This window comes from Gregarina niphandrodes (genome assembly GCF_000223845.1).
Source record: "Gregarina niphandrodes unplaced genomic scaffold scaffold00025, whole genome shotgun sequence".
Classification (NCBI taxonomy): domain Eukaryota; phylum Apicomplexa; class Conoidasida; order Eugregarinorida; family Gregarinidae; genus Gregarina; species Gregarina niphandrodes.
Genome location: NW_011645794.1, coordinates 17,582 through 28,872, shown reverse-complemented (window position 1 = coordinate 28,872; position 11,291 = coordinate 17,582). Strand labels below are relative to the sequence as shown.

Below are 11,291 nucleotides of genomic sequence, written 5' to 3'. Positions count from 1 at the left end.
CCTTCTGCACTTCCGACTCGCCGCTACAGTATGTCGACGTGGCCATCCCCTGCAATAACCGTGGCGCCCAGGCACTTGGCCTCATGTTCTGGCTACTCGCACGCGAAGTCCGCTACCTCAAGGGACTCCTACCCCGCGCCGAAGCCTGGGATGTCATGCCCGACTTCTTCATGCACCGTCTCACCAACGACGATCGCAAGAAGGATGACGGCATCTCCGACGATGACGAAGACGCTGAATCCCAAGCCGAGGATGCCGAAGCTCAAGTCGAGTAACTTTTTTTACAAACAACACGCCACCAGTACCAACGGACCTCGCGGCGCCAAATATCGGGGCCCACTGGCAGAAAGGGTCCGTCCCAATTCAAACCTAACTTTCCGAGGCAGCCCGGGTGCTCTACAATTGTGGCCTTATAATAGCGTCATAATGTGTGGAGGCTGTTACGTGTTTTCTCAGGGCCGTTCTACACGGTGGTCTGGTCCGTCGGGTGGTGTCTGTACGTCTGTGGGCGTACATACGGACGTCTAGGATAAAGTAGCTCCGGATTTGATTTGTGGGCTGGCAGATCGTTCGTTTCCAGATGAAAAATGAATCAAGCGCAGAGAGTGAGTATGCGCCAGCCCCCTCGCGTGGTACGGCGTTGGAGGGTGGGAATACCCCGGCTGGTTCTAGTGGCGGAGTGATCTCGGTGGGTGCGGCAGCGGTGGTGGTAGCGAGGCCAACGTTGCCAATTTGCGTTTCTCGGAACCGCGTGTCGATTGTAAGTGGGTTGGTTGCAGCCTCGGTGGTTGCGCTCGTGATCGCAGGCGTACTACACTACCTGAAGAAGACGGTCGTGCACGAAGTCATATCGTTACATCCGGGTGCACATGTCAGTCTCTGGCTCGACAACTGCCAAGTCGAATTCACTCCCTCCAATTCGCCCCAGTCTTTCGTCACTCTCTACGGCTGGGGCAGCGAACTCGCAGACGGTACCGCGGATTTCGACGCCGCCCAATCGGCTTTCTATGCACAAGCGCAACACTCCCAACACGCCCCCACCGCCTCCGGCAATCATTGGTGGAACCTTTTCTTCCCGTCCGCCATTAACGACAAGCAGAAACGACGACTAACCGCACGAACAGACTCGGCCCCGCCCCGGCAACTGTTCGGTCCTCTGGCACACATCCCGCGACCCACCACCACAACGCAACTCGCCACTCGACAGACGCCGATCCCACGACCCGTGGAAGGCGAGGCAGTCACATCTGGTAGCCAGACGACCACCTTTGGGAAGACTATCAAGACCACCTCCAGCATTGGGAAGACTGGGGACCCGACCGCACACAAATCGCACAGCAATGGGCTGCACACGGCCGCCTCGGAGTCGCGATCAACGGCCGCTTCCCAGCCAGTTGCGGCCAGGACAGCAACCTTAACTGCGACCGCAACCCCGGCCACAGCCACGAATGATACGTCCAAGTGGCGGAACCGGAATCTGTCGAATAAACTGTACGAGACCTGGCGGTACGTCGACGAGCGGCACTTGTTGATTAGCATGAAGTCGGTACAGTCGGGGCACCCGGAAGAGATATGTTCCGTGCGTTTCCACTTGTCCGACACGTACAAGTTCGACTCCTTGGTGATTCGTGCGTCGGAGAGCGAGGACTTTATCCATTTGCAGTCCAAGGTTGCGATTCGTGCGGAGAATTTGATTGAGATCACTACTTTACATGCGAATATAGACTTTTCGTCACGGCCAATTGAGTCGAAGAAGATGGTGTTCAAGTTGCGGGATGGCTACCTATTTTTAGCACTGGATGGCGACCCGGCAGCGTACGACTACCGAACGGATCACGCTTTGCAGATTGAATCCAAGACGGCCCCGATTTACATCCAGGGATCGATTCCAATGGATGTCAGTTTGTCAGAAAGACAAGCGACCCGTTTATTTTTCAAGGCATATGACTTGAAGGAGGTGGTTCGGGACGGGAGTTCGATCAAACTGAGTGGTTGGACAAGGCAGCATTCGGGCTTTCTGGACACGGGCAAGAGCTTTAGTATCCGCATGCCGTTCCAATCACAGTCGCCAATTTACTTGTGGCTGCGAGATGTGACACGAGACGAGTCGCCGGCAGGGGTGTTGTCGGGCGGCACAGTGGTAGTGGAACGGGCGGGGATGGACGTAGCATGGGCGGGAGTGGAGCACATTGATGCGCCCCACTTGCTTTCGTACTCAGCCTCGCTGCTCCAAGACTTTGCAAGTTGGCTCAAGCTCTCTCCTTCCTCGCCATGGGTGGCGCTATTTCATACTATTTCGCCTTGGTATGATACGAACAGTTACTGGCGTGTGGTCAGCAGTGATGCGTACGTCAAGGGCTCGAACTGGTTCACGGTGCTTTCTGCGGGTTTATTGCAGCCGCGAGCACGTCGTTCACAGTTGCATATCATGGGCAATCACTGTCGTGGTGTTGAGCACTCTCTTTCTTCGCAAATGCTCAATGCTTTCCGGACCAGTTACTCCGTCTATACGGACCTGGATCAGGCTGACGACGATCTAGCCGTCACGGCGCAGCGTTATCAGGCGCAGTGGCCCAGTCTGTACCCCGGCGAACTTGTCGGACACGTTCCCAGTTCCAGCACCTGCCTCTTTGACACCATCAATCAAGTCTTCGTCGTCCTTTGGAAATCCATTTACCAAATGACCACCAGCAAAAGCCTCATCATATGGGTTCCGGCCGGCACTGCCGCCAGCGCCGAAGGCAGTGAGGCTCATGCTGCTTCTGAAACTCAGGACGGCGACACCAGCAGTTCAGAAAATAGTTCGGACGGCGTCAAATTCCGCCTCAGCTCGGACGTGATAATGCGGGACACACTCACGTTGGCAGATACCTGGCTTTTCACCGTCGCAGCGGGCATCAATCTACTCGTGTCTATACTCTGCGGCTGCACAATTATCATGTATTATCTACCTCGCATACAGAACCGAATACGAATCAAAAAGAACCTAGAAAATGTCGAGAACGCCGCCTCACATCGACTGGTGCATATCGTCGAAACCCGATGCAACGATGAAGAGGCCGCCCTATGGACCCTCAACGTCAATAACATCAGCTTCCCTGGCCAGGGCTTCGCGATCAAATGGAACTCAACCATCCCACCAGATACGGAAAAAATCGCGGTTCACGTTCTCAACTCCACCATTTACCATCAACGCCACAACCTCGTACCAGCAGCCCCGCGTTTCCAACCCCCCACGGCCATGGTCCCTGGAGTGGAAGAGACGACGCCGTTGACAACGCCGTCGACGTCGCCGGCGACGCCGTTGACAACGCCGTCGACGCGAGAGGATGACGAGGCGGTCATGACGTTGTTGTCGCGCCGTGGGTCAACGGGGGCGCATGAAAAGGACAAGTTGAAGGTGCTATACTTTACACCAGCGGACGTGTCTACCACGGTTTTGTTAGGTATGCGCCAGTTCGGTCTTCTTATACCTTTGAAGTACCCTGGTGGCGACTTCGTGACGTGCAAACAGAAGTACGAGTTGCAGCACCAGCACAAGTACCGTTTCCGTGTAGTGTGCTTAAACGCCAGCGGGCGACAAGTGAGTGCTTCCAAGTGGTCTGAGGATTGCAGTGTGAGTCTTACCCCGCATTTCGCTGCACTGACTTCAGCATTGCTTCGCAGGCGTGCGAAAGTGAATTCGCTCGAAATGTTCGCGCAAAGGCACATTGTCCGTAGCATGGCCCACCGCATACTGGTCCGTCTGGCTGACATCGCCCTTTTCATTAGCGACCATGCAGCCACCGCCGGCCGCCGTTACAACGACAAGATCCGTTTCTGCGTCTCGGTCCATTCCGGCGATTACCACCTAAGGGAACGGCGCAAGTGGCAGGCCGAGACCTGGAACATTCAGACATACGCTGAACTTATACTCGAAGGCGTACCCGTCCTGGACGACGCCGAAAACACACTTGGTGGTAGTGGTGATGGTCGAGGTAGCGTGCGAGAGATTGCGGGCGAGTTCAAACCTCTAGTGTATAAGTTGGCTGACGAGGAGAGACGGGAAGTACAAGTGGCTATTGAGTTTGTCGGATCGACACAGATTTCCATCATGATTTTCGATGACGTTACTGGACATCTGTTGTCACGCGGCCAAGTCTCGGACATCGATTGGGCGGCTGGTTCTATGCGCGAATATCACCCAAAAAAACCGAACTGCGAATGGAACGTCCGCTGGGATCCAGCAGTGCGTGTCGACTTGTTCAAAGGTCGAGAGAGCGCTGCATCTTGGGGCTTCGCATGCGTGCGACTTTACCCCATCACGGCTCGCGAATATTGCAATCACGCATACAATGAGAATACCCAAGTCCGTTTCCTCGACGATGTACCCGGTCTGGCATATCCCGAAGGTTATGAAGTTGTTCTCAAATGGGTGTGGAATGCGCAACCTAAGCCTTGGCAAATCGAAATACATGTTCATGATCAGAACACACGTGAAATAATTAAGACCATACCCAATGTGCCTAACACAGGCTCCCTCTGTTGGGGACTTAACGTACCTTTCAAACCCAACAGTGTTAGCAGAAGAGTTTATTACTCACTTGCCATTGGCACCAATGTTCGAGCTATAAGCAACTCCCACAATATTGTCAAGGTCTTCACTCTTAACCACTTCGAATTCGCCTATGCTACGTTCTGCCGCACCTACGGTTATGAAATGCAACATGTATCGCAACAGGCGTTAATAGGACTTGGCCTCGAGGTCATCACCACACCGCTCAAAGTGTGTCCGGATCTCCGGAAACCCCTTCCCTTCGAAATCGGCGAAATGTACCCTCTCGCCAGTTCCGGACCCACCTCAGCACGTACCCAAGGTGGGAGTGGACGGAGACAACGGTCTGGCCGAAAACGAAATTTGGGGCGTCAGCATACTCGAGAAGACGACCAGGCAGAGCAGGGACGGGGGCGGGTACGGGAGCGGGTGGGTATCTTTGAGGCGGCTCGGTTGTTGGCGACACGGTTAAGGAACAACCAGTTGCGAGCGACATCGAGTGGGAGGGACGATCGGATGTTGCTGGTGGATCACAGTACGCTATACCATTGCCCAGGTCAGATGATTATTTCTACGCAGTCGAAGGTGGTGAAGATTATTGACCCTTTTCCGACGGACACTGCTTCGCAGGTAAGTAGCGACGTTCATGTGTATAAGTCAATTACAAAGGACGTGGTCTGGATCGAGAGTTGCCACCTAAACGAAGATGTCGAGTTATGGATGACGATGAACGACGTGTATCTGAATCACCACGGCTTGTTCTCGAGGCGCGTGTACGAGGACTTGTCTTACTGGCTACGGAAACTGCCTGACTTTAGGCAACTTTTCAAGCTGCTTTTCGGCGGCGGCAGAGGTGGCGAGGTGCTGGGGCTCTATGGCGATGGACAGGATGTTCCTCCGCACTTTAGTTTACGCGGCATTAGTGCGAAAGACCCGATCGGGGATAACCCGCCGCCAAATGGACGTAAAGTGGTGTTGCCGGGGGTGGCGGCTACCTCCTGGCGGCTATCACGGTCGGGAGGGAGTTGGCTAGACAAGAGCTTGCTAACGGAGCGCCAGATCCATGACATTATTTACAAAGTGGTGCCTTCCGTCTTGGACATGGTCTTGATTCTAATTAACCTGTCATTCTACCTTTGGTTCCCTATAGCACTTGTGGTATTGTACGTGCAATATAATAAGACTACTGTCGCCTCACAGGACTCGATCCACTGGAAACCGGAACCCAAGTATGTTTTAGATCTGCCGTTCAGTGAAACCGTGTTTAGTGGACACGTGTTCGATGAAAATGGTTCCGCCGAAGATGGAGCGCAGAATCCCTGGTGGTGGTGGTCATTGCAAGTTAATCCGGACAATTGGGTAGCATTTCTTATGTCGATTCCGTCTCCGGGCCCGCAGATTTTGGTGTTCTGTCTCGTATGGATAACAGTGGTATTGGGTAATACAATAACTGAACCATATAACTATAACCTACGTACGATTAAATGCTCCAAGATAATGTCACAGATATGTCAGTATATACAGATGTTCGTATTCAGCTCGTTCTTCATTAGCTTTCTGCTATGGTTCGGTGTCGGTGCTTTAGTTAACTCGAACAGATTCCTACCCTTTGCCGTATTTCTGGGTAGTACTTCGTTCGTTATTTATACACTCTACTGTAACCACAATCAGGCTACCGATCTCGTGTTACATTTTATTGAAGAAAATCAACAAACGCTCCTCTCGATCTGTTTCGACCGCTGGTTTCAGAGTCAAAATCTTAAGTTTGATCCCGCCACTCTCGCCACCACTGGTGGACCGGGGACTGGTGTCAATCGTGTGGCACTACGGGAACTGATGACCAATTGGAAGAAGAAGAAATTGAGACAACTCACGGAAGTCCTTATCCGGGATACTAAAGCCTCCTCCGAAGATGAAGAAGATATCTGGGCGGGGAGTCCTCACACTCCCGGCCCTCATGCAGCCAGTCCCTACGGATCCACGGGTGCTTACGGATCCACGGGTGCTTACGGATCCATGGGTCCTTATGGATCACCTACAGGCAGTCCTTATACAATGAGTCCTTACGGAGCCAGTCCTCACACCCCAGGACCCCTTGCTCCGGGTCCTTACGGACCTGGTCCGCAAGGACGCATGAGTCGCGAGGGGTCGTCTGAATCATGGTCATGGGAAATGTTAACGGACGGGCGCACGTTGCAACGTGCATTAGCAAAGCGGTTGAAACGCGAAGTGTGCTGGTGGGAACTGCAACGTGTGGTAGCGAACGTTGCGCGTGGTGATACTTTCTCGATCGATGCGGAAGGGAGACCACAACAGCCACCTACTTTGGCGTTGCCTAAGCATAGTCACTTAGCCTCTTTACAAGACGTGAGCGCGCAACGGAATATGTTGGAAGATTTGTTATTTGGCTTCGATACAGCGTTAACGCAAGATGGAGTGGTATACGGACCTCGATTGGGCTTTAGAGTGGACACACAGCTTGTTCCTGGACAGCGGTATAGTGTGGCGGTTTTTAAAGTGCCCGTCTGGTCTTCGCCGGAGTTATTGGAGCCGTTTATGAAGATTTGTTTGGTGCTCGATTATTTTGATGAAGAACAACGAGGTGTGTGGACGAAGAAGTCGCTCGAAGATTGGGCTCGAGTCTGTCGTAAGGACAGCGTGGCTTACAGTAGTTTATTTGACGTAGTAGAAACACGTGTGCTCAAAACCGAAGATTTGGAGAAATTCTACACTGAACATCCCGAACTACTCAACATGGACTACTGTGCCATCTACGACACTGCCACGGCCTACGACACCGGCGACGCTCGCGGCGGAGCAGAGGGCGAAGGCGCCACGGTCCCCGGCGTCGAAAGCGACGAGGACTTGCTGGAGCAACATCAGGGTGGCGAGGACGAAGACAGTGACAGCGAAGAAGCGACAAGCATTAACCTCAACGGGCTAAGACTCAAGTTCATCTACCGCTCCATCACTAATTCGAGTCGCGGCGCGAAGATGAACGACCTTCTCACCTCTCTGCCTTTTATCGCTCAGAACGTTGTAGATCTCCAGTTTGCCGTTCTCTACCCAATCTTTGGTCGTGATTATGTTCAAGGTATCTTCGGGCGACACGACCGAAACCTGCTGCACGACCGTGCACGAACTACCGCAGCCTCCACGTCTGGTGAGCGCATCATCCTGGCTCTAAAGGGGTTGCATATAGACATGGTCCGACAGGTGCAGGAGTCGGCGTTGCGCATCCACCGTCGAGTGTTCGATCGCACACGTATACAGACCAGCATCAGCCAGTTCTACGACCATGACATGGTGGCTAATATACAGCTCAAGGCTGCGAGATTGTCCGACTTCCGTATTGAAATTCATTCCACCGATTTGCACCCTTCGAACCGCTGGATTTCCCTCTCGCCAGTTTCCGTCACGGCTCGTCAGGCTATGAAGTCCTTCTCCGTCTATCGTAGTCGCCGTATCCTCCAAATCCGCGATCGTTTTACTATCATCAATCATGCTACACGTCATCAAGCCGACCTCAAAATCTCCGTCATTACAGAAGCTTTGTTTGAATGTGGAGTATTAAGGGAGAGTGAGGTCGCCGAAGACTCTCTGCATGTTAGCCTCCTCGCCCTGGACACCGCCGGGACTCGAACTGGCGACCGTGGGCCAGGGACCTTCGCGACCGGCGCACTGAGTGCCGGCGCCGGAGATGAGATCACGATGTACCGTCCCCGTTCAGAAGAATGTGCTCGCTTCCTTGGCAACCTGATTCAGCAGGTTGTGGGGAATAGCCTCATGACCGTAGATCACATCACGGTTGTGTTGCAACGAATTTTCAGTGAGTATTTGTGGCTCTATGAATTCCGCGCGTTGCTAGCGCTCTGCGGTCTCGATTTCCGCCAATTCCTGCTGCCGGGAAGTTCCGCTGCGCAGCTGGACGTGACGGACACGGAGGAGGTGGAGCAGCTGATTGTGGACGTGCTGTCGATTACACAGAGTGGTAACGAGGCGGCGCTGATAAAGGAGTCTTTGAAAGACCCGGACAAGTTCAAGCAAGCGAATCTGGTGGAGTGGAAGAACATAACGTTGGTGAAGAAAATTTTTGACCAATTCAGCAACCGTTCCTACTTCCTGCCAGTGGACTTAGCGGACGAGGCAATTTTGTTGCTTACTGACAACAAGTTACCCACAGCCGGCGTAATATCTTGTTTAATGAAGTTGCAAATAGGCGACTTAAGTTTCATGCGCTCGGCCACGATTCCGGACGCACTGCAGCAGAATGAAATCCGGTTCAGCAAGGACCAGACAACGGCAATTATTGAGAATTGGGCTGGTGCAAATGCGAACATGAATGCAAGTGACTCACTTCTTCCAGTGAGTAGTTTGGAAATCCACGCTATGACTTCGAACAAAAAAGGTGGCGGGTTCGAAACCGGTAACGACCCGGAAGAGAGTTTATTATTGACAAGCGATTTGGATTGGTCGAAGAATGTGATTAACTCATCTTGGCCGCGAGTGTTACGAGAGTCTCATGCTAAGTTAACGTCGGCAACACCAGGTTATATTTCTAAGAGTCAGTTGACGGAATTGATAGAACGTGTGGAGTTGTTTTTTGGAACAGATACACAGTTGCTTAGCTTTGAAGGTTTCCATCGTGTGTGCCTGGAGCTTGGGCACAGTGTGAGTCGACGACATTCGCGGCTGCTTTGGATCTTGGTCTGCTTGGATGTGAGTGCCATCACGCAGCCGGGTGTGGCGCCAAGCGAAATCAAGGTAACGGAAGTACTGCCGCTAGCGCCCGTGGCAAATGCACTGGCGCGGGCGGTGTTGCAGCCTTGCGATGCCGGTCAAAACGTTTTGACGTTGCGCCATACGGTGAGACTTAAAGGTGAAGTTAGCCTCGATGGAGAGACACCACTAGACCTCGTCACCCATTACGCCGGCTTCCTTGACTACGAACTATTTAAGCGACTGGTGCGCTACATTGGCGTAGATGTGGCGGAATCCGGCGTCCAGCGACTCTGGCATGACCATCCCAAAGATCCTATGCTCCTTAGCTCGCTACTGCCCCAGAATTTGTTCACCAACTTTACTGGAGGCCTGACCCATGGAGGCGGTAACAGCGGTGGCAACTTGGTTAGCAGCTTGGTGCAGAGCCAGTTGCAAAGCCAGATGCATAGCCAAGATCGGCAAAGTATGAACGCAAGTAGGGGAAATTTGAGTAGCATGGACATGGGTCTTACTGAAGCTGGTCGGAGTGCGGTGGGTGGCATTCAGTACGTTAAGATCAACATGGATCCCACTGGTCTGGACCCGAACATTGGCTACGTGTGTCTCATCTCAAAAGTCTGTCACATCCTTCCCGGCTTGCTCTCCACTGGTCTGTGGCCGGGTGCATTGTGTCATTTGTTCCGTCTTAATCTGCACTTGAGCGAGCTGACGGACCCGCGTATCCGGGAGCTCCTCGTGAGTAATAAGAAGATCTATAACAAGTACGGGCTCATTCGTCCAGAGTATATACCATACTTGTTGGAAAACGTGTCATTTCAGGGTATGAGTTTCTCAATGCTAGAAGATATGATCGAAGAAATGGAACTTAGATTACCGAAAGAATCAACCAAAAAACTATTCGACTCATTGGATGTCAACCATGACGGCACTCTGGATATGGGAGAGTTGCTTGCAGGTTTTGAGCTCTTGCTGTCTCGGCTTTTACCGGACAAGATTCTCAACGGCGTTAATTTATCGACTGAGCAGTTCTGGCTTAAGATGCTCACAGTACTGGTAGCTATGTTGATACTTTTTCTTTTCACAGGACTGGCATTCAAGTCGTTCATTAATACAACTACGGGCGCCAGTACGACTGTGCAGTCTTTGCTTGCACTACTTGGAGCTGTGGGACTCCAGAGCGGGGCGAGTCAAGATTCCGAGAAGGTAATTGCGCAGATGAAACTACGCATGGAAGATGTCCTTTTCGCCACTAATAGTGGCAAACAGACTGTACATCTCGAAGATCAAGTAAGCATTAATAAACATATCCTCGATAACATTAACGCCAAATCTAAATACCTTAACCAAATACAGACACGGAACAAGATAATTAAACCATTACACCTTACCTATCTCATACCCCGCAATGTACAACCTGACCTGCATGATCCAAGACCTTGCGTTCGAATCATGCTCGGTGAAAGTGTCCGTCTTGAACCCCTTCTCAATCTCGCCTGTGGGGTGGTCGTTGCACACTCCACCACCATTGTTGACTCTGCCACCACCCAGACTGGCGTCGGAGTCGGAGTCCCAGGACGTGGACGGAGTCCAGGACCCAACCATCGCACGGGTGTGCCTCATACCGTACAGACAGCCTATAGCCATCGCGCCGACTGCGCGGCCATCACCGATATGATCAACAACGGACTCGGAATCGTCGCCTCTTCCGACATCCGCAACTCCTGGACAGTCGCACCCGCATTCCCAACTTGGTCCGGTCTACACTTCGACTACACCTCCGGCGTCATCACCACACAGTGGCACGACGGCTGCACAGCCATGCCGCGCAAATGCTTCACCATCACCGCCCAAAACCAGGGCGGGCGAACCACAACCAGACTCAACATACAAATCATCAACAAAAACGGCGGCTAACTGCCATGGAACGAGCAGTGCTACTCCGGCTACTCTGGGCGCGATGCTACTGTGCTCCGGGCGCAATGCTACTCCGGGCGCAGTGCTACTCCGGGCGCGATGCTACTGTGCTCGGGCGCAA

General features: G+C 52.7%; 2 protein-coding genes across 2 annotated transcripts; both read left to right on the top strand.

The window, feature by feature from the left end:
- Nucleotides 1–29: 29 nt before the first annotated feature.
- GNI_110380 (putative 40S ribosomal protein SA) lies at nucleotides 30–275 on the top strand (the record flags this gene model as incomplete). The annotated part of the gene is made up of 1 exon (XM_011133175.1): nucleotides 30–275. A coding segment is annotated over one exon (246 nt), but the record flags the coding sequence as incomplete, so codon positions are not given.
- A 305-nt stretch (nucleotides 276–580) lies between these two features.
- GNI_110370 (putative transmembrane protein) lies at nucleotides 581–11,170 on the top strand (the record flags this gene model as incomplete). The annotated part of the gene is made up of 1 exon (XM_011133174.1): nucleotides 581–11,170. The coding sequence occupies one exon, from the start codon at nucleotides 581–583 to the stop codon at nucleotides 11,168–11,170; it is 10,590 nt and encodes a 3,529-aa protein (XP_011131476.1).
- Between the last annotated feature and the right edge of the window lie 121 nt (nucleotides 11,171–11,291).